This window comes from Psammomys obesus, unplaced genomic scaffold (assembly GCF_907164565.1).
Source record: "Psammomys obesus unplaced genomic scaffold, mPsaObe1.curated_primary_1811, whole genome shotgun sequence".
Lineage (NCBI taxonomy): Eukaryota > Metazoa > Chordata > Mammalia > Rodentia > Muridae > Psammomys > Psammomys obesus.
In genome coordinates, this window is record NW_026596088.1 from 11,702,651 (window position 1) to 11,729,706 (window position 27,056).

General features: G+C 40.0%; 1 protein-coding gene across 6 annotated transcripts in view; it reads left to right on the forward strand.

The window, feature by feature from the left end:
• Sox6 (SRY-box transcription factor 6) overlaps window positions 1–27,056 on the forward strand; it is a 379,352-nt gene that overhangs the window by 265,724 nt on the left and 86,572 nt on the right. For 4 of the 6 annotated variants that reach the window (XM_055627455.1, XM_055627457.1, XM_055627456.1 and 1 more), the window contains exon 8: window positions 4,004–4,083. In XM_055627455.1, coding sequence (XP_055483430.1) covers window positions 4,004–4,083 — 80 coding nt within the window. Of the gene's footprint in view, window positions 1–4,003; window positions 4,084–5,519; window positions 5,643–27,056 lie in introns of all 6 variants that reach the window. The other 2 variants (XM_055627453.1, XM_055627454.1) reach the window with 1 other exon arrangement.

Below are 27,056 nucleotides of genomic sequence, written 5' to 3' on the forward strand. Positions count from 1 at the left end.
TTTTTTTTTCAGTGTGAATGCCAAGGTCCAGCTAGAAGATATGCTCAACTGTGTAAAGCAACTTGTGTCATGAAGATCAGGGACTATTTCCTGTGTCTTCTGATGTGTGGAGATTCTGTCACAGATGAGCTGTAGTTAGACATGAGCTTTGAGTTGTCACTTGAGTTGATTTCTTATGGAGATGGGTTATACATGTTCACTCATATTCACTTACTTAATTGCCATAATGAAAATGTCATGGTTTTCAGATGATTGGCCAAGGGTCTAAGATGAAGCCACAAAGTAAGTGAATAGCTAAATATGGCCCACAATTCTTAGCCTTATAAGAGACATGTAGAACAATATATGTGATAGTTAAATAAACAAATAAAACTGAGGTCAAAATCTTTTCGACTGCAATAGTATTTGATGAATGCAAGAGAAATTAGGCAGAAGAAATGATAACATGCTGGTCTCAGCAGTCTATATTATAAGGCTTTCTAATTTTTTGGTGTCCTAAACAGGTATGTTTGGGTTTTAAACATACCACATATTACCTGAAAACATTTGCTACAATGCAGCATCACACAGGGATAAGTCTTGGACCTACCTTATCTTCTCAGAGAACCAAGAGATGATGTGCAAAAGTGACACGTTCAAGTCTGTATTAGAAACTTTTGTATAGTGACAACAACAGTGACAGCTCATGGAAGTCTGGCACATAGGCTTGTCACCTTTTTATGATGCCACCGTAATAGTTTGTGAAGTTAGGAATGTATGACATATTGAGAGTGTTAGAGGGTGGAAAATGAGATAGTCTTTATTCTCGTCTTGATGCAGTTACTGAAGACTCTGAGTCCTCACTCCTGGTTCTGATTTTCTTTCTCCCTTCTAATTCTCCTAAGTCTCAAAATGACATGTGTATTTATACCTATAATTAAAAAATCTTAGGGTGTATGATTCTCCCAATTCCATACCTCTCCAAATAATTAAAATAGATGGACAGAATTTTATTCATGAGATTTTGACTGTGTTTTTCTGATTTTTAAACAACTCTTTCTAGAAAGTAGGATTTCTATATGAAATGCACCCACTAGGAATATTCTGGGAGGTATCTAATATGTTTTAGGTTCTTGGAATATGTTCTTCTTTGGTGGTAAATTGGCTTTATATCAGTGTCTCTGGAAAGTTAAGAATTTACTCTCTTCCCGCATCTCTGTCTCATTTGGTACTCTTGGTAAAAAGGAGATGCCAGAGGCATGTTGCCTCTTCTGATGAATGAAGCCAGTGTCAGCCACATTTATGTGGGTCTCAATTCTGTTTTGTGTTTGCTCTGTAATGATAGCTGGATGGCCCTTGCTTCTCAGATTGGTGTTTGGGGAACATCTGCTTAGAAGAGGTAACAAGGGCCAGATTACAGTCATGCCTAAAGCAAACCTGTTTCAACAGGCTGCTTCTTTCTTTGTACAAATGTAAAAAGAATGGCCCTCATGCAAACATTTCACACCCAGAGACAAATCTGAAAAAAAATTGCTGCAACATGTTTGCTGATTTCCTGCCAAGTCAGCCACTGCAGACTTTTCTTGATCAACTGTTACAAAGAAAACTAGAGTGGGTAGGAGGAAGCATGTAGCTTTGTTATCACAAACTAAACTCATGTTGCTCTAAAATTCCTCTCCCTCTTACAGTTTTTTCTTCTAGGGCTAACTCTCTTCCCTGTCTCCTGCCTTTCTGCTCCCCTCCCTCTTCTAACCATCCTTGGTGATATACTCCATTGCTCTAATGTATTCATTTTGACTTTTAGTACTGATACAATGATGGGTTCTGAAGAAATAGCTTTCTGAAGATCTATTCAGATATGCAGATTCAAACCCGCAGAAAGGTTAAAAATATTTTCAAAATATGCTTGTCAACAGTGGAAAGAAAGCTGTTTGTAGCCAGCAGGTGAGCTGGAGAGTACTACAGGGTGTGGTAGAGACAGTCATAAATTAACTGGCAAGCCAGAAACCATGTAAAAAGCCGACTATTTCACGGCACAGTGGCATGACAGCTATGGAGAAGGAGTGCCCTGGGGAATTCTTTCAGAGTTTGATTTTTTAAAATATGTTTGACATGAAAAATGTTTTAGTACAAATAAAGCCACTGGTATTAAACTTCTAGGGAGGGGGTTGTGGTGTAGAGTTGCATGAATAATGCATGACATTTAAAGAAAGAACAGCTTTAAAATGTTTGGGGAGGAGGTCTGTGTTGATGGGTGGAATGTTTTTTCCTCCTCTATTTTTGAAACATCATTAATTCAGTATCATTTGTAGATTTTTTTTAAAGCTGATAAGATATCTACCAAAAAAATTACCATTTGGCTTAGATCAAGATATTTTTCTTCAGATAATTTAGTTTAAGTATCAAGAAGATCAGTAGACTTATTTAAGCATAAAGTGATAGTCATTTACTTTAAAAATAATTTTGCCTAGTTATCTTTTTTAAAAAGCTCATAGAGTTGGGCCGACAAAAATCAACCTCATGGAAGGGGAAAAACAAGATCAGATATTTTGAACATTACTCCATAGGAGACCGGCACAATATGGCGTTAGCGAGTGCATTGTAGCAGCACTCCGTTTGCAATCAGAAGCCAATTGTTACTGGACTGTGTACAGGCGCACACTGTGCTCAATGGTCTGATGAGGTATTATGGATATGATGCAAAGAGACCGTGCAGATCAGAAGCTAACAATTTGTTAAAAGTGAAAGCAACTTAACATTTACATTGGGCCAGCTGAGCAGCGCTTTACATGGCAAAGCAGGGTGAGTTCCAAGGAGCCGGGCACCAGGCAAGCTGCAGGTATCAGCACCACGCGGGCAGAAAACAAGAGTTTCTCTTGCTTTCTATTTGACAACCCTAGCGCCTGGGATTCTTCCTGCAATGTCTCTTCATTATTGCATTCAGCATTCAGTGTGGAAAAGTTAATGCAAAATAGCATGATTATTATAAATGTCAAAAATGTGGGGGGAACATCCTATTAAAATATAGCCTAGAGATAGTACATAACACTGACTTTAAATAAGTAGTTGGAGCCAGAGTGCTACTACATTAAATCACTGATATTGTGTGATTCATCCACAAATATTAATTTTTAGTCCACTTACCATCATTCCAATATGTCCCTCATCCCTTCCTCTTGGCTCTTTGGGTCTCTGGCTATGGCTTGTGTTCTCAGGTCGCAGGAGAGATTTCGATCTTCTAGGCAGGTGTTGGCTTGGGCTTGATGCCCCATACTACAAAGCATAAAGAGCACTTGCTCCCAGCTTTTCAGTGCAGAAGTCCGTGAAAAATGTGTAGTTACTTAATTCATCACCAGAAATGATTCAATCGGTGCCTGCACTAGGCTTCACTACTCTAGTACTAAAGGTTAAGCTAAAAGACACAGATTTCTACTGCCACTGACGTGCCAGGATTTCAGAGTACCAACAGATGAGATTAGGCACATTCAAGGGGAGATTTAAAAACATATTTTTGTTTATGAAATAAAATTTAGCATTATGGCCAGTCATTAGCAAATAGTTTTTTTTTTTCCTTTTTTCTTTTCTTTTCTTTCTTTCTTTCTTTTTTTTTTTTTTTTTGAACTGTGACACTCCATTTTACATACCAAGCCCAAACTTTCTGTTTCTCTAAGAGAAAAGCCTCTTTTCACAGTGTGCCTAGTGTCAGCCTGGCTTTAAGATTTTTTTCCTCTTAAAAAAAATGATGTATTACAAGATTTGTAGTAGAGTGAACATGCTTGAATTGCACATTTACTTTTTTTCAACATCACATTCATGTTTTGCCAGTTTGCCTACCAGCTATCTGTTAACAAAAAGTTCCAAGGCGGCAGCGCAAGCCCGTGCCCAACTAAGCCTTTTGTTTCTGCAGATGTTTGGGCTTAGGGCAGTGTTGTAAAGCTTGGGCGATCCAAGGACCATGTTTATACTTGTCTGCTGCGATTCCCTGTGCATTGTCTGAACCTGTGCGTATTGTTCTTTCCGACAGGTGATAACTACCCCGTACAGTTCATTCCGTCAACAATGGCAGCTGCTGCTGCTTCTGGACTCAGCCCTTTACAGCTCCAGGTAAGTGCCAGGAGGGAAAAAGTGTGGGAGAGGGGCCAGTGCTTTAGTGGAAACCTGCAGTCAGGCTGTATTCTAAATAATGGCATGAATGTTAAATAATATTTAAGCATCGCCCAGAGAATTAACACCTTATGTACGTAGCATACTGAAAACGGAAGAGAAAAGTGCCAGTTCCAGCCATGTTTAAAGGAAACCCAATGTCACTGTGAAACTCGATTTGGTACTGTGTGCTCTCTTTTGGCAAGTTAACAGTTTTACATTGTTTAAGGGTAGTTGTTATTGGATGTGTTAGCTCTTTCCTTATCAACATTTCCATTATACACAAATATACAGATTGGCTTTTCTACCATCAGCTTCAGATCAGAGACAATGCTGGGCCTTTTCCTTTTTGCAGTTCATGGAATAAGGGGACATTATTCCTAGTTACTTTGATTATTTAGCAAAATATAAACACATTGCTCCAGAGTCTATTGTATGACCTTGTTCTTGACAGGGTTAAAGGTCTAGGCATGGTGCCCAGCTCAGTTCTGGATTAGCGTCTCTTGTTTATCAAGCTAGTCATGTTTGGAACCTGACTGAAAATTATTTGCACCTTCTGTTCCTCATAGTAAAATGAAGTATTTAGAATAGGACTGGGTGGCCTTTGCACACTTCTAACACCAGTACCCTCGCTAGAGCCATGAGTTGACTTTAAATATAAAATTCAGTGGTAAAAACAAAAACAGTAAAAGTTTAGCATTAAAATAGTTAGAAATACTTGATAAATTAAATTTCCATACAGGTCAAAGTTCTTTAAGGATACTTTTTATTTGACTGCTCCTTTTGATTCTAGGGAAAAGCTCATGGACAGATAGTATTTTTGTGTAGCTATTGCTGTGAGACTTGAACAGAGAAAGTGCGCCACTGTTGTACCCAAACAACGATGACAAATAAACACCCCCACCACCACTTTAAATATTTTCAGTTGATCCAATAAGAAAAGAAATTTTGCTACATTGGAGAACTTTTTGTCACAAGCCTCACCTGGGCAGCATGAAGCTGTCCCCACAAGAAGCACCTGGGACAGGCACAGCTTGCAAGCAGGATGGCCAACTACATGTTTTCCACAGACATTTGCCTTGCACACTCCCAATACTGGACTCCCAGTAGCAGAGGGAGATTTAAAAGAGGCCTTCCCATGGAAACCCTTCTCAGGTTCTCCTCACACTGCTGTGTAGCTGTACTGTGGAACTTTCTGCATGTAACTAGTCACTGGCTGATTTTCTGAACAGTTTCCATAAAACAGAGAGTTTTATGGAAACAGCCTGGGTTTAGGACTGTGTTCCATTCTTTAATGTGGTCTATACCCTGCATTGAATTCCATGTTGTTTCATGAGTTCTGACAGTATGTTTTGTCTTTTTTTTTTTTTTTTTTTTTTTATTTTGCCATTAAACAGAAGGGTCATGTCTCCCACCCACAAATTAACCCAAGGCTAAAGGGCATAAGTGACCGTTTTGGCAGGAATTTGGACACCTTTGAACATGGTGGTGGCCACTCTTACAACCACAAACAGATTGAGGTATGAATGCTTCCGTTGGTGCTTCTTTGGGTGGGGGACTGGATGGTTCCAGCATATTTAGGCCTTTTGAAAAGTGGCAAGCAGACTGAATGCTAAAGCCAATCTCCTTTCTCCTAACCCAAAGCTCTTAAGCTAGGTTATATTCTGCCTTGTTGTGTGTATCTTCAAAGCTGTCTTTCCACACTCTTACCCATTCTCATGTATAATGTTGTATTATGCTTAACAATTACTTAAACTTTAAAGACCATTTCCATTTGACCTTGTACTCCCCCTTACCTTGATCATCTATAATTCTGATTTGCAGAGTTCTTGTAGCTGAGGGGCAGAGAGGTCTTGATAGCTCACCACAGCTGTGAAATACTCTGGGCGTTCAGATGACTACTCACCCACAGTTGCTAACTCCTCCTGAGCTGGGTTTCCTGATTTAGTTTTCACAGGCTGGAGTTGTGTGCCTGAGTCTGGCTGGCCCACAGGTTTATCAGGCCTCCTTTAAGTGTTTAACCATCCAGGAAAAACTCTTTTCAGTGTTGTGGGAAATTCCTGCTCCTTCTGTGTGTGCCAGGCCTTTTAGAAGATGAAGTCCCTCTCTGCAACAGGACCCTGGTCCTCCTCTCTGTGGTGTCAGACTGCACCCCTCTCCTGTGTCAATCATTAGTGTCCCTCTCTGGGACTGTCAGATATTAGAGGGTTGCCAGGTAGCTACTGATTTAAAAGAAAAAAAATATTAATTTTCTGAGTGAGACCAAATACCAAACTTTAAAATACAGTCCAGAGGGGAACCTTTACCCATTTCACTCCTCTAAAAAATTCTAATTTTATCTATACTCAGTCCTTTGGTCCTATCAGTGTAGACAAATCAGTTATCTATGACTTTTTGATACTGTCTCCCCTGTCCTTTTTCAATCCATCTATTTGGAAATGATGGTGAATGATGGGGTGATCACACCTGAGGAGGAGGAGGACAAGATAAAGGGACACCTTGAAGCAGCCTAAGGAAGAGCTGTAGCACTCTGTCACTTCCCTGCCTCTTGCTCTTTGATTGGGGCAGGAGACTGGGGGTTTCCACTATGACATGACTGGACACAGACCGGCACAATGCCTGTTGCCTTCTCTATAGCCAGGAGAGATTTCTTTCAAAGGCCTTTTTGTTGGATGTAGAAATGTCACCATGTTCATGGGCACTGTGAAAATCAGCTCAATCAGAAGGGGCTGAAGAGAGGTGTGGGGAGACGGCAGGCAGCCTTTCTGTGTGATGGTAGATAGAAGCAAACTGACCCGTTCAGGACACCCAGCCCAAGTTGCTATGAAGTGCCTGACTGGAACAGCAGGTGATCTTAGCTCATGCTCTTTGCCTTTGGTTCTCTGTAGGGATTATCATGTCTGTTCCTTCTTCTTTCTTTTAGTTAGATTCCACCAAATCTCTTATTTTACCTCAGGTTTCACACCCTGATATCCTCCCTCACAAGCCTGCTGCATCAGATCTGGCTTCTGAAGCCCATAGTGTAATATATAGGGGTGCTATAAGTCCCAGAGTCACAGAGGTACTGGCGTAGAGGCTAGGCAGATGCCACGTATATGCCACTTTAATTAGGCCAAATAGTAAACCCATCTTATGCAATTGCTTTTATAGCTTTGTAGTTTGAGTGTGTCTAGTCTGCGAGTATCCTGTGTTTTTAATTTATATTATGTTATTTTGCCTGTATTTTAAATTTTTATTTATTTAGTTAGAATTTTTATTATACTGAAACATCTTTATTATAATGAACTCATGAATTAAAATGTCACACAGCTGGTTTAAGGAAGCCATTCCCAAACTCCCTGCATGTTGGTGGACTTCTGTACGGTTATATTGGTCATTTGAACTTTGATTAGAGTTTTACACTTTCACTCTCAACTTATATAATTTTTACTTATTATTTATACAACATTCTGCCTGCACACCAGCTCTTCTTATAGATGGTTATGAGCCATCATGTGATTGCTGGAAATTGAACTCAGGACCTTTGGAAGAACAGCAACTGTTCTTAACCTCTGAGCCATCTCTCCAGTCCCTCTCAACTATATTTTTATGCACATGTCCACCACAAAAAATAAAAGAAGATAAAAGGAATTGAAGTGTCCTTTTTCACAACTCACACGTCCGTTTACCTGCAGCCTGTTTTTCCTTGTTACCTAATATTCCCCGCTCCTGATTTCCAAATGTTACACCATGTCCACCTTTACAATTGTCTACATGCAGAGGTATATGCATTTTAGGCTAGATCTGCATCCAATGGAAGGCATGTAGTTTTTCCTTTCTATTAAAATTTTTTTCTGCATGTCAACAAACCCTTAATTGTTTATTTCTGTGCTACACTGGTTACACTGGTACGAAAGGCAGGTTTCCAAGGTTTTGTGGCCTGAGCATGGCATATTTATTGGAACATCTTTAAATGACACAGTAGACACCTATATCTAAACTGCTGGACATTAATATTTAGAACAATATTAGAATCTTTAGAGAGAAAAAACTTAATAATAACTTGCTTTACTGCTGTTAAATCACCACCTCTTTAAGCTGGGGCTTCCTTCCTCTCTTTGGTAAGGTAAAATGTCATGGTTCTGTCAATAATTGGGATCATGATAAACTGTGACAGTGCCTGGCTTCCTTTACAAAGAGCTTTGTCTAGAAGGAGTACTCTATGACATACTGACCATTAACCAACACTTGCTTTCTCTACCTGTTTACTTTTCTTCAGAAGATGTAATTTTCAATGTTATATGTCTGCAAACATAGCAACATTAGTCATACCCTGAAGTCTGAAATTTTCCATCAATTAGAGAAAAGGTATTAAAAATTGAATGACCCTTTTGACATTAGCATATCCCAGTTTTGTCTTTAAATTAAGGAAGACACTGAAAGCTGTTCTGATCTAAGGCCTGGTTGTCTCTGCCTCAGGGGTACAATATCAGGAGAGAGGAGGCCAAAGGTGCTATTTTTAGTTAAACAGTTCAGCAGATGGAGGGACAAATACTCATATATCTGAGGGCTGAGGGGCTTGAACCATTAATTTTGATAATGTATTTAACCCTGGGAACAATCGGAAACTAACTCTAAGGTTACAATGCTTTTGACCTTTCCAGAACAGAGGGCACTTTCCACAGTAAACAATATATTATATTGCTACTTACTCCGGGGCTCTCACCGTATACATTTCTGGACCACTTGCCATTTGCTTTCTGTAGCTATGTTAGCACTGGTCCTTAAGTAAGTCAAAAAGAACGTTCAGGAAAGGGGACCAGAATAATGAGGCAGTCATGTAAATATGGCCTTTAAATAGATACAGTTTTAGATTCTGTCTAAAGAAACACTGTCTCAGAACCCGAGTTCTGAATCTTTCTTTTTTATTTGAAAGTATTTTCAATGTATTGACTCATTTTATAGGATTACTGTCAATGATAGATCCTGAAGTAATTTTGCTTTGTTTTCTTTTTAATTGGGAGCAATGTTGCCTCATAGTCGTAGCTTATATTAAACACAATCTGGTACCATATGCAAAGTGATACACCTGCCTTGTGCCTTCTTATTAAATGATGCATGCTTCTCTTCAGCAAATCCAGCAGTTAAATACCACACAGCTTAAGAATTTCTAATTAAAATATCTCCACATGTCAGCATATTGGTAATGTATTATTTTAATCCATTTATTTTGTTTATGAAACAGTGACATATGTTTAGATTGTGAAATATATGATCCTTAAAAATCGTTTTATTGAAGAAAATTAATTCCTACAGTACTGTGCGGGTAATGTGTTCACCCACCCAGTCACTGACAGCGCTGCCAGTCTTAATGTCAGTCGGCTCCGCAGCTTCGTCCATGCGCAGTCTTGAAGGAAGCCTCACAGTTCTTTTTCTTATCATTTCCTTTTATTTTTTTCCCCTTGCTTGTGAATTTAAACCTTCCTCTCCACATACACTCCTGAACACTTCTGCTACCCCTTTAAAAATACAATGAATGGTGGAAATGGATATTTATATGAAAGATTCTGAAAGACAAATCAAAATTAAAACCAGCTAGCTACCTTTTCAAAGTTAGACAGTAATTTGTTTGTCAGTGGGGAGATGTTTGGGTCAGCCCTGAGATAAAGTGACTGTCAGCAGTTATTCCTCCAAGACAAGTAATTTCCCTCAATGCATTGCTGACAGATTGCTCACTTCTCGGAATCACCAGAGAAAACAAACTTAATATTGTCACGGGCAGAGTTTCTGTCTTCATTAGCCCCTGAGAAGGATTTTCGAGCATTCAAAGCCCACTAATCTTTAGTCGGAACATTTTAACAGAGCAGTTCTTACAGTGGTAGCATGAGTAGTAGCCTGAATGAAGGGATTTGGGTGTGGAAATTTAAAAAATATCAATAGAATTGGGTTTTATATTATACTTGTTGGTTATTCTGTTTGGCTTAGAGAGAAAAGTCTTGCCAAGTTTACAAAGATGGAGGAGCACATTGAAGGTTTTGCTAAAATGAAAAGGAACAGATCTTTTATTTGAACAATATTGTCAAACTCAGTGCTTCGTGTGGAAAGAGAAGCTGTGCCCATTTGTATGGGGGAGGCTCCATTGCTAATTTAGCTCCAGCTTCATCTGTTGGCTGTTGTGTTTAGGGGCTCTGTAGCTGCTGGAACCCAGTGTTCTTTGTGACACTGTAAACATGCCTCATGCTGGGGATGCGGGTGGAAGGGCAAGTTAGCTTTGCTGGGTGGGCTTTCAAGATAATACAGAGTTGGTCAGAGACACAGAGCACTGCCCTCCCAGTACAGAAAAGGGAAGTTTTTCATTCGAAACTTGTCTTGAGACTATAATCTAGGGGTTGTGCTTTGAGGAGAAATGCTTGTCTTTTATTCATCAGCCTTCACTCATCCCCTCATCTCCTTTTCTTGAGTTTCAAGAGGTACTAAAAGTGAGAGGACCACAGCAGCTGGATCTGATGTGCCTTGAGCTAATGGGGTCAGACCCTGAGCTCTAATTCCCACCATGGCTTACTTGCTGTTTGCCCAGCCTTTTTTTCACACTGAGAAAAGCATAATATATATTATCAAGGTTGCCATGGGTAGTTTGTAGGATCATAAAGCAGCTGCCGTATTTCCCCCAAATGCTGGCAACTAAATAAAATCTTTACAATATAACCAAGTGCCTCGGAGTCATCTAACAGTGAGGGCTGTCAGGCACCAAGCTCAGATTTGGGCTTTCTTTTCTTTTCTTTTCTTTTCTTTTCTTTTCTTTTTCTTTTCTTTTCTTTTCTTATTTAACTTAAAATCCCCAACATTCTTTGTCATTGCATTTAATGAAATGAATGAGAATGAATGAATTTTGTCACTTCACGATCAAGAAATTCCCACTATGCAGAAATTGTCAGTCCTTATTTAATGGTGGGTTCTACAATTCATGAATCCAACCATCATGGGGAGGAACATATCTTGAAAACTGTGCATCTCTAGTGAATGTGTACAGGTTATTTTTGTCATGACTCCGTAAGTAATGTAGTACAGGAAGTGTTTGCATAGTATTTACATTGCATTAGGCATTATACAAGACCTAGAGACAAGCTGAAGGACACAGAAAGATATGCAAAGGTTTTGTGTTTTATGTAAGGGTCTTAAGCATCCAGAGATTTACCTATGAAGAAGGGGTGAAAACAAATCCTTCACTGATACTGAGGGACAGTTGTCCTTGTGTTTATGGAGAAAGTGACAGCTCCTTCCATAAGAACACTGCTATCATTATTTCACCAAATAAGCTTTCTGGTATTTTTGAATTAGTATTGCCTGCATATGTCTATACTGGAATTAGACACATGACCTGACTGAAAATATGTTTGAAAGCAACACATTCTGTGCCATAAAAGGGTTTCCTCCAGTTTCCAGTGATATGATGAGTAAGTACACTCAACATTGGAAAATTTATATTGGGAAAAGATATCACAAGCTAAATTTACTTGTCAGGTAACAGATAAGATTGATCCAAACTAAAACATTCTTAGCAATATTTAAATAAAGAGACTGAGAAGCTGGAAGGGGGCAGAGGTTTTCCTAACAGACATAACCCAAGTGCACTGCAAAACCTCTTACCAAAAGGGCTGGCATGTCTTGGTCAGCCCTCACAGATCCAACTTTCTGTTTTGTTCATGGGAGAGTTCATATGCTGCTGGTATGCAGGTTTGTAAAAGTCCATCTAATTGTCAGCTCAGAGAAGTTTTGTAATATTTCATCCTCTATGTAATTCTTTGAAATCATCTCAACTTATTTTGGCTATTCTAGATTATAAAGCTTGTGATAATAAATTATAATTTTATATATTATATATAGATATAGATATAATTTAAATGTTACTAGCAAGGAATTCATTTCTCAGTTCATTGTAGACATCTACTCTGTACTGAATGTTATATGTATAAAAATAACCACTGTATGTTTTAGTCTTTATAATTGGTGACAATATAGATATTTTACATCAAAAATTTGAGAGGAATGAACACTTCCTTTAGTTTTATAAACAGACACAATTTCATTATATCAATAAGCAATTAATGCAGACTTTGCACTCTTGTTTATGAAAAAGAGTGAAAGCTGAGTAGAACTGAATACATTTTCTAAGGTCTCCGTCTTCCTACTGATGGAAAACTTTTAGGCAAACTTTTAAACTGGAATTCTCAATCTAGTAAGCTGTGTGTGAGTCCATCCTGTAGGCTGTATGGGAAGCCTTTTATTGTTCTGGTTCCTTTACATTAGTGACAATGCCATTGATCTGGGAGGATCTGGGGAAAAGAATGAATATGATGAAAATACTGTTTAAATTTCTTAAGGAGCCTATAAAATTTAAATTTAAATGTGTACTTGGATATGATTATTAAACTTAACACTTATTAAGCTAATCACAGAAGCATCTGCCTATTGTTCCAACACTTTGCATAATAAGAGTTCAAGGCCAGCCTTGGGCTACATGAACCCTGCTAAATAAAGAAATAAATAGACAGATAACTCAACCACCAACAGATTATATCATTAACGTTGCATCAAAATATATCTTAAAGAGATATATTTTATTTTATTATATATATTATATATTTTAAGCACAAACCACTCAAAATATATCTTAAAGGGATATATTTTGGTTTGTGCTTAGTAAGTTTGAAAAATGAAATGTAACTGTGAAAGCAGTGGCTACCAAAGTTTGGGGTAATGAGGGGCAGAACTAGGCAGGACATAGGGTTTCAGGAACTGTGAAAATACTCTGAGTCTATAAATTCAGGCTTTGTGGAACTACAGGAAATGTTGGACACTAAGTGATCCTCCTGTAACTGAATACACAAGTTGATATAGGCTCATCCTATATGAGCCCAAAGAGGTCCATCCTCACTCCCTGTTCTGCTGAGGATGATGATGGAGACACCATGTGCATACGTGGGCTCTGTGCCTTCTTAATTTTGCAGTCAGATTCAAACTGCTCCATAGTTAATGTCTTTTTTTAAAAACTTGTAAGCAAATCCAAACATAAAATTTCAGTGATTCAGTCATTCACCACTATTTACATAGTGCCTATTGTGTGCCGCATACGTTTTGGGTAGCAGTCTTGAGCTGAGGGCAGTTTTCTCCTGAAGGGTTTATTACCAGTGTCTGGAGACACTTTGCTTTGATTGACAGAAGCAATGAGGTTAGTCTGGCATCAGGTAGGAAGGGATCACCGACCAGGCAATCCCGAAGACGCTGCAACGTGTTAGACAGCCATTGGCAACTGAGGAGCATCCTGCCTGAATGCATCAGCAGTGCTTCGCCTGTGAAAAGCATCTAGACAGCAGAAGGAATCAGTGGATGCCACAAAGTCCCTGCCCTCACTGAACTTGAGTTCTGGTGAGAAAAAGAAAAAGTAGAGGAAAGAATAGGCTGTACCAATCACTCACTGTAGCAGAAATATCCTGGTCCACCTGTCTGTCCACCCAGAAATGGGCGGATGGCTACAAATCTCAGTTTGTTTTTCTCTTATCCTCAAAACTGAAAGTTTTATGCTAGACAGCCAGTTCTGCTGATAGCAGCCACGGCTCTGATGGAATTAACACAGTATGTGCTTAGCTTTCAATAAGGAAGTGTTAATTTCCACTTCAACAGCATACAAATGAGAGCGATGTGAATATGAAACTGGGTGAGGATATGGGAGCTGGTCACTGACTTTTAAAAGGGGAGGGGTCTTTTTCTTAGAGCCAGTAGTATGAGTGAGACCATTCTTGGCAGAGGATCTATATCTGATGTATTAAATAAACAATACAAAGGAAACCTGAATTTCTCTCCAATACAAAGCAGAAGAAAAGCTAGATATGGACATCATTAAGTTATAACCAGTTGTGATCATGTGTGCATAAAGATGACAAAGCGGAACCGATCACTTCGCACGCTAATTGTACAGTGACAGAATATTGTGTACATGAACACAGTATACGTTCATACGCTTAGACAGCAGCCATTTTCCAGTTTAAAAAGTGACTTATATTTAGTCGTTGTCAGAAATGTTTTCAGTGTTATCCCAATATGTTTGAAGAAGGAACGAGAGCCCAGGTGAATTAGGGGACTTGGACCAGGTTTCTTACCTAGTGACAAGCAGGACTCTAGTGGGTGGCTGAGTGTATTTTAGAATTTATTTCTCAGTGAGTCTCCTTTGCTTTATACTCCACTGACTGGTGGCGACACAGTCGGAAGCACAACACTGGCAGGATACACAGCCATTTAGGAACTCCTTATACAACGTACTCCTCTCTTCTGGCAACATGTAAGTGAATGAAAGGCGATTTAATTAAATCATAAAGGGAAAACTTTTCAAAGTCAGTGTGGTCTTCTCTACACCCCAAGGAGTTTATATACTTTTCAAATGTCCAGCTGTCTAGAAGAAACTTCAAGCCAAAAAAGAATTTACAAGACTGAGAAGTGCTGTGAGGAAACCCATCTTACCCCTTTAGGTTTCCTCCGAGGAAATGCTTTGAATGTTTCTGCTGTGTGCCGCGCTAGCCTCTGGAGAGTTTCTGGGACTGTCTTACCTTCCAGAGTTTTGATGGGTCTCCTAGAGGAGCTGGGGCTGTGTCCTTGGCCGGCCCTCCCCTGCACAGCCCTCGGATTGTGTTCAGCAGGTTGCTCGCCTGCAGAGGAGGCAGATGTTTGACCATGCTGGAGCGAGCGTCTGCGGCATGAGTTGCTGAGGATGCCTCCTGACATCTGGCTGTGGCTGGGTCGCCATGCCTGCCTGGGGCCGGGAGGCCTCAGGAGCCAGGGCCAGAGAGCACTGAGCCTCCGCTGCTCTTTAAGCGATTAGTGCACTGGAGCAGTGATAATGTTGAATTATCGCTTGGCTGCCTCTTTCCCGGGAACCTCGGGACAATAGGAGAGTCAGGAAGGAGCATTCACAGTAAAGCCATGTTCCGAGAGACACGACTGATTATGGAGTATTAAAGAGCCTTATTTTAAACGATTTAATTTACAAATAGATCCAGACAGTGTATGAAACTTCCAGAACCATTAAAGGAGCAGCTGAAGTGTTTTCTAATTTAAAGTGGCCGGGACAGAAGCGCCAGTTCAGCAAGCTCCATTTTTAGAGTTTAGGCAACTTGTCCAGTTGACGCTGTAGACGACACGGCGTCTGACACAAGGAGAAAATATGCTGACACTTGTAGTGCTGGGAAGTTTCTTTAACTTGAGGGGAAAGTAGACTTCGTAGGTAAGAAGCCAGCTGGCTTCCATGGAGGCTTTTACCGTTTTACGGCATCCATGTAAAAACGGGTCTGCATTGGTTCTCCAACAATGAAACTATCTGTTAAACCAATTTCCTTTTTGATATGTGTTACGTGAGCACAATGGATATGGAAATGGTAGTTTAAATGTGTTTTTCTATGAACAGTTGTCATATTATGTTGCTTTGCCTCTTATCGTTTTTCATCAGTGAGACCTCTGGGCTTGAGAGCCTTCTTATAACAGATCACCGCATCTGTGCTCGCAGGAATGTGCTGGAGAGGACCAGTGTGTTGTTCCCAGTTAGCGATCCCGTGTTCTGAGTGGTTTGTATTTAATTAACACTCGTTAAAAGCTGGGGAAAGTGAGGGAGCTCCATTTTCTGAGTCTACAGCTAATCAATTGGGAGAGAATTTCTTTTTAAAGAGTATCTTCTGAAATTCCCTCTAACTAAGCTGTATTGCAATGGGCCATTAAATGCTCAAATGGGCAAAGGTATTGCTTCCGTCATTGAATTGTATCTAGCTCCTTCTCAGAGGTCCCAGTTCAAAACTCAGTGGGAAAAGTGCTTTAGTATGGCTTCCCCAGTGGATTATCACTTGGTCTGCTTAAAGAGAAAACCAACAAACAAACAAACAACCCCCACCAATTTTTTTAAATAAAGGAGAAATGCTGCCTAGGGCATTACCACTACTCCCACTCTCAGCAGCTCGGATCTACACCACAGAACAAGAAGATACCCCTCAGGTGGAGATGCCAGTCACCTTCCTTACGTACAAAATGGGCTTTACACTCCAGGGAACCACACAGTGTATAGATATAGGATAGGCTCAAATATAGCACCGGTGTGTGTGTGTGTGTGTGTGTGTGTGTGTGTGTGTGTGTGTGTTGGGGGGAGGGAAGGCACAAAGGAGAGAAGCTTTATTCAGATAGAGGAGGCCTGTGTATGACTCCTTTGATATAGGTGCCTCAGTTTCCCATCCATTCACCGGAGGCCTTCAGAAAGAGAGACATTTAGGAGTTGCAGAACAAAACAGCCTTCTAGAATTCCTCTCCATGAAGCCCCAATCTACTAGTTCTGCAGGAGCTTCCTGACCACAGTATGAGACTTGAAGGTCATTCCATATCAAGTCATGGCCAGTGACTGAAACTACTTGTCACCCTCTATGTAGCAGCTGGCTTGCACTCTCTGTCTCTCTCTCTCTTTTTTAAATGACTCGTTTCTAGTAGGAAAAAGTTCACAAGACAGAAGTGGCATACCCATGCCATGTCCCATGGGGGCAGGGGTGCTCAGAGGGAGGTTTTGGAAGTTAGTTCTTTCACCCTCCTGCCATGGCTCTTGAGGGTCAACTCAACCCAGATTGTAAGGCTTGCACAGCCATGGCTTTTATCCCCTGGGCTATCTTGTTTGTCCTGGCTGGCTCTTTTCTCTGTCTTTCCAATCTATAACTTAGTGAGTGGCCTGGAGTTTTCATGCAAGCAGCACCTCCTAGTTCTACAAGATCCCTGTAGTTAAACAAAACCAAACAGGTGTCCATGGACTAATCGCCTCAGAATCCCAGTCTCCTCTCCTGTGAGGTGGGAATCTAGTCTCCCATAGGCCAATCATGAGGTTAAAGGAAACCATGTGAACACAAGGTCTGCTATGTGGTTAGTTGCTCAGTAGCCTTTGTTTCTGGACCCTCGTACTTATAACTTTAATCCATTTTGCTCATTTAACAAACATTTTAAAGTCATGTCCGATGTCCTTCAGTTAAACAAGCAAACTAGGCAGTTTTCTGCATTCCTATAAGCCAGTGAGGAAATCAAGTAATGAAGCATTTCAAAGTGAAATGAACAGATAACACAGGGGTGTTCATTTGTTTATGTTTACTTATTTACAAAACCATTTCTATCTAAGCACCCACCGAGAAATATTTTGACCTCATATCTGTATCTGATGAGCCCACTCAATGACTTAAAAAACCATTAAGTCCCACACAACTCACTGGGAGGAATCACAACCATTTGGCAATTAGAGAACTTTATTTTTGATTTTGATTTTCTACTGATAAAGAACAACAACAAAAACCCAAGATACATAAAGAAACATGTTCACAAGTCAACAGTAAGATTGTGAAAGCTGTAGATTTCCATATCTGTAAAGATAGAAAAGCCTTGAGCAGTCTCAACTGCCAAGACCTACCTTCAGCCTGTTACTTGAACTTGGACAAATGAACCTTCCCAATATCCAAATGCTTCAGTTAAGTGGCTTTAGGAATGATGCCCCTGGGGATAAGAAAATTCCTGTGAAAAGTGCTTTGCAAACTGCCAAGTGTTATCGGAATCTTTTGATCTTATAGTTAAAGAAACTGTGGCCCAAAGAGATAGATTAGCTTGCTTAAAGCTACAAGGCTTATCAGTGGTCTGGGCGAAGGTACAGAGTAATGCAGGCACCAATGCCAGAGAGCAAACCCCATTGCTTATTAAACAAGTTTTGGCTGAATTGAAACAAATAGCCAAGAAGACAGTATATCTTATATTGTTACCTATTTTGGGTGATATAAAACCAGATGTATGTGTGTTGGGGTGGGGGGAAGTTGTATTTGTTTGCACAAACCTAATTATGATTATCCATTAAAACACCAAGATAAGACTCTGTTATAGTGATGGTGGGTGTGATAAAAGATAATTTAGTTCACTTATACATTAATTTCCCAAATGTGTATTAAATGTCTACTATGTAATAAGCTCCCTTTTCTGTTGTGGATATAGTAAGGTCAATAAAGCTCAACCCTTGTCCTCTGAGGACCCATGATCTAGCAAGCAATGTAATAATTGTTAAAATAGATGTATTCTCATTGTGAAAACACTGGGAAGAGGAGGTACTTAGCTCTGCCTGGGGGAGTTTTGGCAATGCTGACTCCTGGAAAGAGAGTGTGGGGAGGGAGGCACAATGGCAGAGACCTAGAGAAGATCCCCAGACAAACATAGCAGCCTGGGAACATGGGGGCAACAGCAACAGACAGTATGGAACCTTTAGAAGTACGGGATTCAGGTGGAGCGTGTAGGAGCAATCAGAGGTGAGACTGGAGAGGTCAGCATGGGGTCAGAGAGCAGCAATGCGAGGGACCTGCCATGCCTGCAGTAGATAGGATTCTACTTTCACCAGAAATAGTGAAGCAATATAAAGGTCTAGTGAGCAACTTCAGTGTGTGATATTCCTTTATTGATTTGATCTCTAGTTTACATTTTCCGTTATATCGGATTTAATAGTTAGGGAACTGTGTTTGGTAAGATTGATACTCCCTTCAGTACAGTGGTGCGCTGTGGCAAGTGACACTGTACAAACAGTGTAATGATACACACTGAATAAACAACACTGTGGGAGATTGACACAAAGCCAAGGTCCAACCATTTCCTGGGGATTTGGGGAAATCCTGTAATCTGCAGTTTGGGCTTCTCAGTGAACAGGCCTGGATATTCTTATTCCACCCAAAACATGTAACTCAAAGTTAGACCAGTAAAGAAAGGCTCCCGTTCTTCTCATTGTTAGCATGTTGTAATTATGCCCCTTTCTAGAATAATAAAATGTTCCCTGGCAGAGGTCAGGATCTCTGTCACTGACTTACTTAACAGATCCCCTAACATCTGTCCTGCAGACTGCGTACTTTATTAGCAGACAAGAGACCCAGCAGCCGTGGCCTGCTGTGTACCTTTTTCATATCCACACAGCTGTGGCTTAACTCAGACTCACCAGAAGAAAACCAACCAGAAGGGACAGTAATGTTATTGGTCGATTCTAAAAAGACAGGAAGAAAGAGCAGAAACAAATGTTGCCTGAGCACAATTCAGTGTTTTTAGGGTGACAATTACCAGTCTGTTTGAAAAGGAATAAAAGCAGCTATTTCACAAAAAAAAAAAAAAAAAAAAAAAAAAAAAAGTCTATTCATATCTGTGTGGGAACCTAATCAGGCTCTTGTTTCCAAAGACGATGACTCCACAGTCACACCAGGTCTGCGACAAGAATGTGCCTTTTGTGTGCCGATAATGTGGAAACGATAAAATTTCCTTTAAGAGACATATGTGTTTATATCACGAGGTGTGTTACTTGACAAAATGCTTTGTTCTTCTCATATTTTCCACACAGAATCTCATGCTGAGACGAGGCTGGAAATCTTTGATTAACTGGAATTAGTTGCTGAAGTCAAATAGTCACTTTGTTTTATGATTCATCTTACTGTGCTGTAAATTATCACACAGCATATAAGGAATGACAGAAAGAAATGCTGATTTGAACCTCTGACCCAAGACAGGCTCAAAACATAAGATTATTCCTTCAAAGAGCTGCACAGAGGCATAAATATTCCATGGTTCATTGGAAAGATGCTTTCTTAAGAAACCAAAGCTGTGATTTGACATCAGGAATAAAGAGTTTTCTGGACATGTTACAGTAGACTTAGAAGAGATAGTGAGAGCCTGAATGCCCTCTAAAATGCCTGGGCTTTGACTGTTTAAAGTTCTTTCTCTTTCCAAGAATAGACAATAACAACAAAGACCGAACAAAGTTCCTGTTCCCCAGAGCATAGCAAGGTACTTTCCCGGTCACCAGAGGGGAGGAGAACTTTTATAGATCTTGCCATATTGACCCTTAGCATGAGTATCTTATTTCTGTAGCATGCAGCCTCCCAGTACTAGCCCAAAGAAATGGGCTGGGAGGAGAAATTACTAAACACAGCCCATTCTGTTCATGGTGATTTCAGGTAGCAAAGGGCCTATTTCTAGGGCTTCATTAGAGCAAAGTTAGACTAGTCTTTATTGTCCTGGTCTGTTGTTTGCCCATTTTTATTTCATGTATATATAATTTCTGATATATATTTATGTATGTACGATGTTAGGGATTGAATCCAAGGCTTTGCACATGGTAGGTATGCGCTCTACCACTGAGCTACATCCCCAACCAAGAGTGCCCTCTCTCCCACCCCACCTATGGCTTCCTGCATGCTAAGCTAGTGCTGTACCCACAGGGCTCCGCAGCCCTTTGAATGGCCTTCTCGTAAGGATGGTGTGCTGAAAGAACAAGAAGTACCAATATTGAGTTCAGTTTACTGCCACAGTAACTTGTGGAGAAGGTTCTGCCTGTGTCTCCATTTCCCATCTGTGACAGAGAAAATGGCTTCCTGAAGATCACACAATTAGTGAGAAGAGGTGATGGCTAAAAGAGGCACACTGTTGGTAATGAAGTGATTCTGATTCTCAGAGAAACTTATAAAATCTTATTTTCTAAATTTCATATTCAGCCCTTTATGTAGTTATTGCCTTATTAATCTGCTGTAAGAAATGTTCAAGGTAAAAATTTAAGCTATGTATAAGTATCTACTGACAATAAAGCATGGTATGTGCTGTTATCCACCATTTGAATGGTTTTCACTATGGCCGCTACATACAAGGTATTCCCTTTCTGCTAATTAGAGAGTCAACCCTGGGTATCACTGCAAGGTGCAGATGGCATATTTACATACTACAAAATATGACAAAGTTCTACAGTTGGCAATAGTAATAATTTGCTGTTTAAACAGTGACAGGGGAATTGGTTCTGAAATAGGGCAAAACATTCACTTGAATTTAAAGAAAGCATAGAAGAAAATCTGAGGAAATTACGAGAATATTTTACATTATTCTTTATCATTTACCCAGTTCCTTACAAGTGAGTTCAGAATACATCTCTTTCTCCTCCAATAGTTCTAAATATGCAAATTTTACTTTAATATTAATATAAAATGGATTTTTAATAATTCTGTGGATTTTATTATAGGTGTGAATTGTATTTAGTAGCATTCTGCTCAGTCTTCCAAAGTCTGCTGAGAAATCAAAACCAAGTTCATCATGAAAACAGGACAGTGTTTTACACACTAAACACTCCTTTCCAATTAGCAACATATTTTCTGTTCAATGACTAAAGCAGAAAAGTAGCATTTAGTAAATACTGTAATATGATGCGTTTTTGTTTTCCATATATATTTTTAACAATTTAAATGTTTTATTTAATTACGTAGTTGCTCATATTTGTCTTCATTCCGTGTTGGCTTGGAAGCTTCATTATAAATGGAATTTGAAGAGCACAGAAGCTGGGCAGTTGTAGAATATTTTTCAAGCAACAACAGCTGGTTCCTTGGCAGTCCTTGTAGGCGAAGGCAAGGCTCCTGGCCTGTCTCCAGATTCCCATGTTGGTGCTGCTGAGAATTTTGAGGTTAGCCATGTCATTTTAACATGGTATTTCCCAGAAACCCAGAAACTCAGTGTGGAATCCAAAGTCTATTTCATAATATATAAGGCCTACAGTCTGTGACCCTTTGTCTGACACATTACCCTTTCCTTGGTGCCGGGTGCAACTTGATACTACCACACTGGATTCCTTGATGTTCAAGGACTGCCATCCAAGTACTCTGCCTGAGTACTGTGCCCCAGCATCCCTCACTCAACACTATAAACACCAAGCATGCTGACACAGCCAGTAATCTTATTTCATAGTAAGCACCACCAACAGAATTATGCAAATCAATGGTTATTTGTCTGTCTACCCTCTATCCCTCCCCAACCAAAGTACTCCTCACTTGTATTTTTCTAAAACCTACTAGTACTCATAGTAGTTACTCAACAGTTATTTTGAATGAATGGATGATGGGATGGATGAATTTACTAAATATATGCAAAGAAGCTGAACTCTCAAATATTTGTAAACTACTGTATATACAAAACAACATATGCAGTAAAAAATACAGATCAATTAATGCTTAATTTTCAAGCACAAATCATGGGTGAGTTTCCTATCATCTTTATAGAGTTGAGAAGTATTTTTCTGGGTTTTGTTCATAAACTCTGGCTTTGTGACTTGAAAGCCACAGGAGAGTAATACCTTCAGAGAGGTTAGACCCCTCAACAGTGCCTATGTGGCTCTTGGAAGTGGGCATGGAGCTGCTTGCTCCCATAATGCCAGTAGAAACTCATCCTCATCACCTCTTTGAATATCTTGCTTCATGAACTGAATTACTGATTGTTTCAGTGACTTGCTTTTTTTTTCTGTAAATAAGGCATTATATGTTTATGTATCTTCTTTAGCACGATGAAAGAAAAGATACTCAGAAAACACATACCTATACTGAGAGAGAGAGGTTTTGCTTATTCTTGCCAAATTGTACTGTACAGCACAGTTATTGGAGAAATGGCTCTTTTAAAATGTAGCCCAATGTAATCGATGCAATTGGAGAATGAATCTCAAAAGATTATTTTTGTGGCTGAGGATTGGAAGTCCTGCTATCTGATGGAGCCTGGCTTTTAAAAAAGTGGCTTGAGCCTCTCGTGTATCTTCTTTTCCTTCTCATGGTCTCTCTCTCCTCTCTACCCAACAAGTTGCCTGCCCTGTTTGCTGTGAGTCATGTCGAGGACCAAGTTACTGTGTGCTCCAGAACTGAGCACGAGGATCTCCAATGGGGATGGGCTTCTTTGCACTCTTTCCCTTTGTTTCCCTCTTGAGCTGGCTGCAGGGAGCAGTGAACCAAATTCAATAGGCCCTGCTTCTCAATGGCTCAGAGTGGCTTACAGAGAGACCCAGCAACTCTCAGGCCTGCTCCTACCTGAGACACATTTACCCTTTTATTTATAGTCGCATAAGCTCTACTTTTAAAAATCAGAAAATACCTTAACATGATTATAATTACCTTAACCTAATTACTGTGGTGGCACTTTTAAATATGTACATTTAAAAACAAATATTAAAAAACGCTCTCCAAAATAAATCATTCCTGGGTACCCACAGATTAGCTCTCAAGTGTTTTTAGGATAAATTTACCTTTGATACAATGTACAGATTCTATCTGCAGCCCATTCCCTTTAGGAACAGTGGACGTGGAAGCAGAAGACATACAAAGGTGTCTGGAGAGGGCCACAAGCCGAAGCTCTAGGTTTTGCTCTTCCTACTATTTATGAGCAACTATTTTTACGCAGATCAACTTCATCCTCTAGACTTGAGATCTCCTCTGTGTGTACTGAGGAGAGACTAGATGACGATATTCACAGTGATCCTGCTGATATCATACTGCCCAGTGTTTCTGTGGAATTCAGTGAACCTGCATGTTCAGAGCTTCAGGAAGACAGAAACAAGGATGACCTCTTTCTTTGAGATTCTTTTTTGGGGGGAAGCTGTTGACAGAAATGACAGCAAGTCCGAAGATAACACAGAATGGAAATGAAAGGGGTTTAGTGCCTAGTGTGAGCAGGATATAATGAAATGCCAGGCATTGTCTTATATGCTAGGAGGGTAGATTGAAAAAGACCCAGTCTTTTGCTTCCTAACAGGCTCAAATTTTTTGAAAGAGAAAGACATGGAGAAAATTAAAGCGAAGTGCATAAAATACATGCAGCAAGAGGGTGGAGTGTGGTGGGGAGAGGGGAGGAAATGGTTCTCAGAGAAAGGCATTCTGTTTTGAGTTCCAAAGATAGAATTGTGACATGCCAACATAGATGGAGGAAATCTCATGGGCCTCTGCCCCTACATGAAGATCTACAGGCAGTTAATGGCTTCTGAGAGAAGAAAAATTAGCTAACTCCCCAGCCCAGGGATAAGCCCCTTAAATGGTTATTCAGTACCGAGTGATCAGCCCCCCTTCCAAAATATACATACAAGAAACACTAAACAGACTCAGTGGATTGTACACATCCATACATTCACACACATACATGCACGCAACACCAATAACAAAGACAGAGTCTATGAATTTGAAAGGAATCTAGGGGGAGATCATAGAAGGGTTGGAGGGAGTAAGGAAGAAGTGATGTAATTATAGTTTAATAACAAATTGGAAAAAAGAAGGAAAAGAGTGCAGGATAGAACTATGCAGGAAGGCAAGACAGTCTTGGCAATGAACTCATACGTAGAATGAAAGCTGCCTGCCTCCTTTATTCCTTCTCTCACCTTCTGTCCCCACAGACAGGCTTTTTTGGCCTCAAATATTAATGGACTAGCCACACAAGTGCCTTCTGTGTTGAAAACAGGGACTTCAGTTCTGCCCTACCAGAAAACCACAGCTATATTTCCTGGATCGTTCTGTTGACATTGAAGGTTTATGAGAAGTGAAAGTATTTGTAAACCTTTCAAGTAATTATTTTTAAACTCTCTCCTCACCTCTCCTTCAGTCTGGAATGGCTAGTTCTGACATATTTTCCTCTCTACTAAACAAGCACTAAATTAGGCCTCTTAATTACCTGCCTCTGTTTCCACCTCTTCACAGCTAAACTTGTCCAGCTTTATAGCATGGCTTCCTGGGTAGGCAGAGGAACCTAAGGGATCCCTGGAGAGCTGAGCTAGGCTTGGGGCATCAGCTAGGTAAACAATGTCACTTCCTTCAGGATGATTCCCTTTCTTACCCAGCTTGTTACTTCCTGCTTCTGTTGTCCTCTTGAGCAGTAGGTGACACACCAGGGTATGGCCTGTTAACCTGGGCACAGACTAGGCCTAAGGCTCTCAGATGTTTTGGGGATAAATATGAAAGTAAGAATCTGTTGGCAGTAACGGTGGTACCTGGTTTTGTTGAACAGTATGCTGCCTTTCCTTTCATCATTAGCTACCAATAGAAAACGTATGCTTGAAGAGAATTTCCCTTTTCTTTTGAGACAGACATGGGCCCGCCTCTCTATGTCCTTGTTAGATAAAATGGCATGCAAGGAGATTATACTCGAAAGAGAATTCAGAATGTGGAAAGTTATGGTGTGATCTTTGTGTTGATTTTTCATTTGCTACAGCATATTAGGGGCCTTTCCCCCTGCTTATTGAGTCCCCTGTTTCTACCCATCTTCTGCATGGTTCTGCTCTACACTCTGACAGTCTCTTGAACTAGATGTTCTAGGGCTTTTACTGAGGCACAGGTTGGTTGGAGAGGGAATTGTCCAGATTAAATATATGATGGATAGTGGTACTGTTAACTTTTCTTCCAGTATTTATGAAGTAGATTATAAAATTATGATTCTTAAATGCCATTTTCAAAGGAGTAGTTTCAGTCATCTGAAGGTGTTCTTTGCTGTCTGAGAACTCAGAACCGAGGCCATATCAGAATCTCTTCTCCTTGGACAATGATCCTTAGCTGTTGGTTAGGAACCAGATATGAGTTTCACTGCAAGTCACTGTTTGGTTTTTAAACCAATTTGATTTTAAAAGAATAAACAAGTGGGGTGTTACAAACACAGATAACTATTCTTTTCTTACTAATTACAATAAAATTGGATAAAATGATAAATCTAAATATTTAGCACAGTTCTTTCATTTAGTATTCAGTATGTAGTTGCTGAATTCCATTGTGAGTAAATGGGAGGAATCACTAGGTGATGGGAGGAATAGTTATGTGAATATGATATGACTGTGAATGAAAAAGGCTGTGTATCCCTTCTCTTTGGCACTCTCCACTGGAGATCTTACATGATAGAATATAAGTAAAAATGTGTATTTTATAATATGATGAATGTAGATTCATCATGATGCCCATCGTAATTTGGCATCAACTCTGGTTGTTTGGGTATAAGGCATGGTTCCCTTCCCAAACACAAGGGTGGTATGTCATGGCTCTGCACAGAGTGTTAGCCAATGTGTGTCCCACAAGACTCTAAAGTGTTTTGCCTTAAAACTGAGTTAGATTGATAGAACTCACTGCCTTGTGCTGAGTCTGTGCAGAATTGGTTGTGAAAGTGTCTCTAGGACACAAAAGTAAGAAAGATCTTATTCAGGCTTGTCCCATGACCCAGAACTCCTAGGAGCATCATTAGATGTATGTAATTTGTAGGTGTGTGCAATCTTCAGAGGATTTTCTTAATGGGTTTGTTTTAAAGGTTGTTGAATGGTTATAATAGCACAGAAAAGATGGAGTGCTTCCTGGCTTTAGTTAACTTTTCTTTCTAAGTACCTGTCTTTAGGGATAAATTCTAGGATTATGAATATGGCCTGACATTGGGTTAGATATTTATGTTCCCACCAAAAGTCATATGCTGAAAGCCTTAATCCCCACATGATGATGTCAGAAAATAAACTTTCAGGAGACTGGCCCATCAGTATGGAGCCCTCATAAGAGGGGCCCTGACGAGAACACTTGCTTGTTCTATCATGGGAGGTCAGAGTATGAAGACAGTCAAGTAGGCCCCAAACAGATGTGAAATCTTCTGCTTTGATCTTGGACATCTCAGCCTTCAGAGCTATGAGAAATAAATTGCTTTGGTCTCTTCATCACCACTTACGTTTTATTGTAGTTATATACTGAAACAGGACTAAGACAGACACACAGCACCCACAGCACAGTCCCTCTTCTGCCAATCTCCCTGCCCTCAGTGATACCAACATATCCGTCCTGAAGTTCTTCAAAAGCCTGTCTTTGTGAGTTTCTTGAAATTCTCTGCTTCTATTTCTCAGTGGTTTCTAACCATAACTTTACAAGCACTGAGGAGGCTGCTATGCAGTGTCATTAAATCAGGTATTGTTTTGGGGGGGGTCTTGTTGATGCACCCCTAGTGTTTAGTATAAGACTTAATAAGTATAGTGTAAAGCTTGGTCAATGAACAATTAATCAATGCTGGAAATGTGTTCGGAAGGTGCAAAGTCTGATCACATAACCAATTTCTCCTTCCAGTGACATTCTGGTAATGAAGTGAGA